Below are 2,129 nucleotides of genomic sequence, written 5' to 3' on the forward strand. Positions count from 1 at the left end.
ATTATGCTAAGGAATGATGAATTCCTTAACTTGTGGAATTCATTGGAATTTGAAGGATTCCATCCATTTCAAGAAATGAACCAAACAAAGGAATTGGAATTTGGTCAAAGGAATTTATCATTCCAATTCCATCAAATTCTTTCGAATTCCGCTAACCAAACGGCCCCTTAGGGTTATCAGGTTATGGTTTGGTTTTATGTGATGTCAAGCTGTAGAATTTGCGTTCTTGTTTTTTTTCCATTGATAGTGTTTGAATTAAACTGTGCTTGTGATTTCATCTCATCTCGTCTGAGGAATTTATAACCACGTCCTAAAGGATGAATAGATTGGTTGTGTATGTTTGGGCTTTTTTTGCCTTTTCAGCCATTATGCTTGTTATGAGTAAATTATCTGCTTGAGATTGGTCAGCATGCATTGGCTTAAGAATTAGTGCTTGTCTTATGGTTTATAATCAATTTGATTTGTTGGTTTTGTGTTCATACTAACAAAGGAAACATGGTATGAATTTCTGAACTACAAAACATTAAGTGTTTACCGTGAACCCACCAAATTAGTCCATCCCCTCCCACAAGAATAACACCCTTGTGCTGTAAGTTACAAGATCTGATTTTGGTTTATATTGGATTTTTTTATTTGACCATTTTGTTCTAAATTTGACAAACTGTATCACATCAAGTGTTTAAGTAGTTTTAATCACCTCTCACAAAAATCAGCACCCAGTAATTTTGGCAATCTTAAAATGAAAGTTCTTTATGCTTTCTGCTCATGAATAATACTCGATCATTACATGCAATCCCAATATATCCTGTAGAAGAAAATCCACTTGTTCTTTTTAATGTCTTGCATTTGAAGGAGACACTAAAAGAGGGACGTGTATAAAAAGAAGCCAAGCTACATTGTTTAGCTAGACCTATGAACAACAAAGGGATAGAATAGGGAAGAGAAGAGCATGGAAATTTGTTCAACCGAGTGATAAATTGCATGGTGGGAGTCGATATGAAGAGCCAGAAATGTGCATTTAGCAACTTTTGCAAGCTTATGCCTTTTTCATTATTTTTGTTGTTTATTCTCTCTCAAGTTTTCTGGTGATAATTTATCTTTGTTCATCATCAATTGAAATAATTACATACTTTTTTGGTAAACAGAATTATTTTGTGTACTGGTATTTGAATAACTGTGATCTTTTTTTATCTTTCATTTCTTTAGTGGCTGATTCATATAATTTGTCTTTCCAGAGCCAATGCACAACAACCAAAACTATTTGTTGGGATGATCCTGATTCTGATTTTTGCCGAAGCACTTGCTCTCTATGGTCTCATTGTTGGCATCATTCTTTCTTCTCGAGCTGGTCAGTCAAGAGCGGACTAGAAGGAGATGAGGTGGTGTATCTTAGTGCTATTAATTAAGCATATGATTGTTATCCTCTCTGTGGTTGTTGTTGTTGTTGGTTGAGCTGCAGACATGATCAATTCTTTGGTGGTGATGATACCTTGGCCTGATGGATTGGCTGGCTGACGACTATGCGCCTACAGTAGGTCGTTCTTAGACCAAATTCTAGCTCTCTGCTATAATAATAAAATTCATCCCTTTTACGTAAATTATTTTTGGACATGCTATAATGTTGCCAGATTTGTTGCTACAATTACTCTTTTTTATGTTAGTCAAGATTTCCATATTGATTGAAGATGTGATTGTAAAGCCTGTGTTCGGTCTCAACGGTAACACCCCTCTACATATGATCCGGGTTTTCTTTTTCATCTAATGCTGCATCGGCTTCTTAAGCGAAGGACCATTCTGACATTCAAAACCTTTTCGGTTTTTCCCTTAAGTGCATGCTATTAAGACCTAGTGAGTTCATGATCATCAACATACATGCATGTCATCTTGTTTCAAACTGGCAATTTTGTTTAAAGTTTTATTTTTGTCAGAACTTTCTAAGTTTCCAAAAATTGAAGGTGAATTCAATAATAGACGCCTGTTGGCATTCCAGTAGATCGAATTTGACTAACAAGTCCTTGGATATTCCCTGAGGGCCATTGGAGGATTTGTCTGTCTCCCAATTAGTATTTAGCTTCGTTTTCACCAATGGATCGTCTATATGGGTTGAGTTTACGTGAGACCAAGGGTTT

At 35.8% G+C, this 2,129-nt stretch overlaps 1 protein-coding gene across 1 annotated transcript in view; it reads left to right on the plus strand.

Annotated features, from left to right (window-relative positions):
* The window catches only part of LOC112507530 (V-type proton ATPase 16 kDa proteolipid subunit), a 3,616-nt gene extending 1,923 nt beyond the window's left edge, over positions 1 to 1,693 (plus strand). The window contains exon 3 of the mRNA XM_025112161.1: positions 1,236 to 1,693. Within this exon, the coding sequence (XP_024967929.1) occupies positions 1,236 to 1,368 (133 nt within the window). The 3' untranslated portion in view covers positions 1,369 to 1,693. The remainder of the gene's footprint in view (positions 1 to 1,235) is intronic.
* Positions 1,694 to 2,129: the final 436 nt, after the last annotated feature.

Source organism: Cynara cardunculus (assembly GCF_001531365.2).
Source record: "Cynara cardunculus var. scolymus isolate 2C chromosome LG 2, CcrdV1, whole genome shotgun sequence".
Classification (NCBI taxonomy): Eukaryota; Viridiplantae; Streptophyta; class Magnoliopsida; order Asterales; family Asteraceae; genus Cynara; species Cynara cardunculus.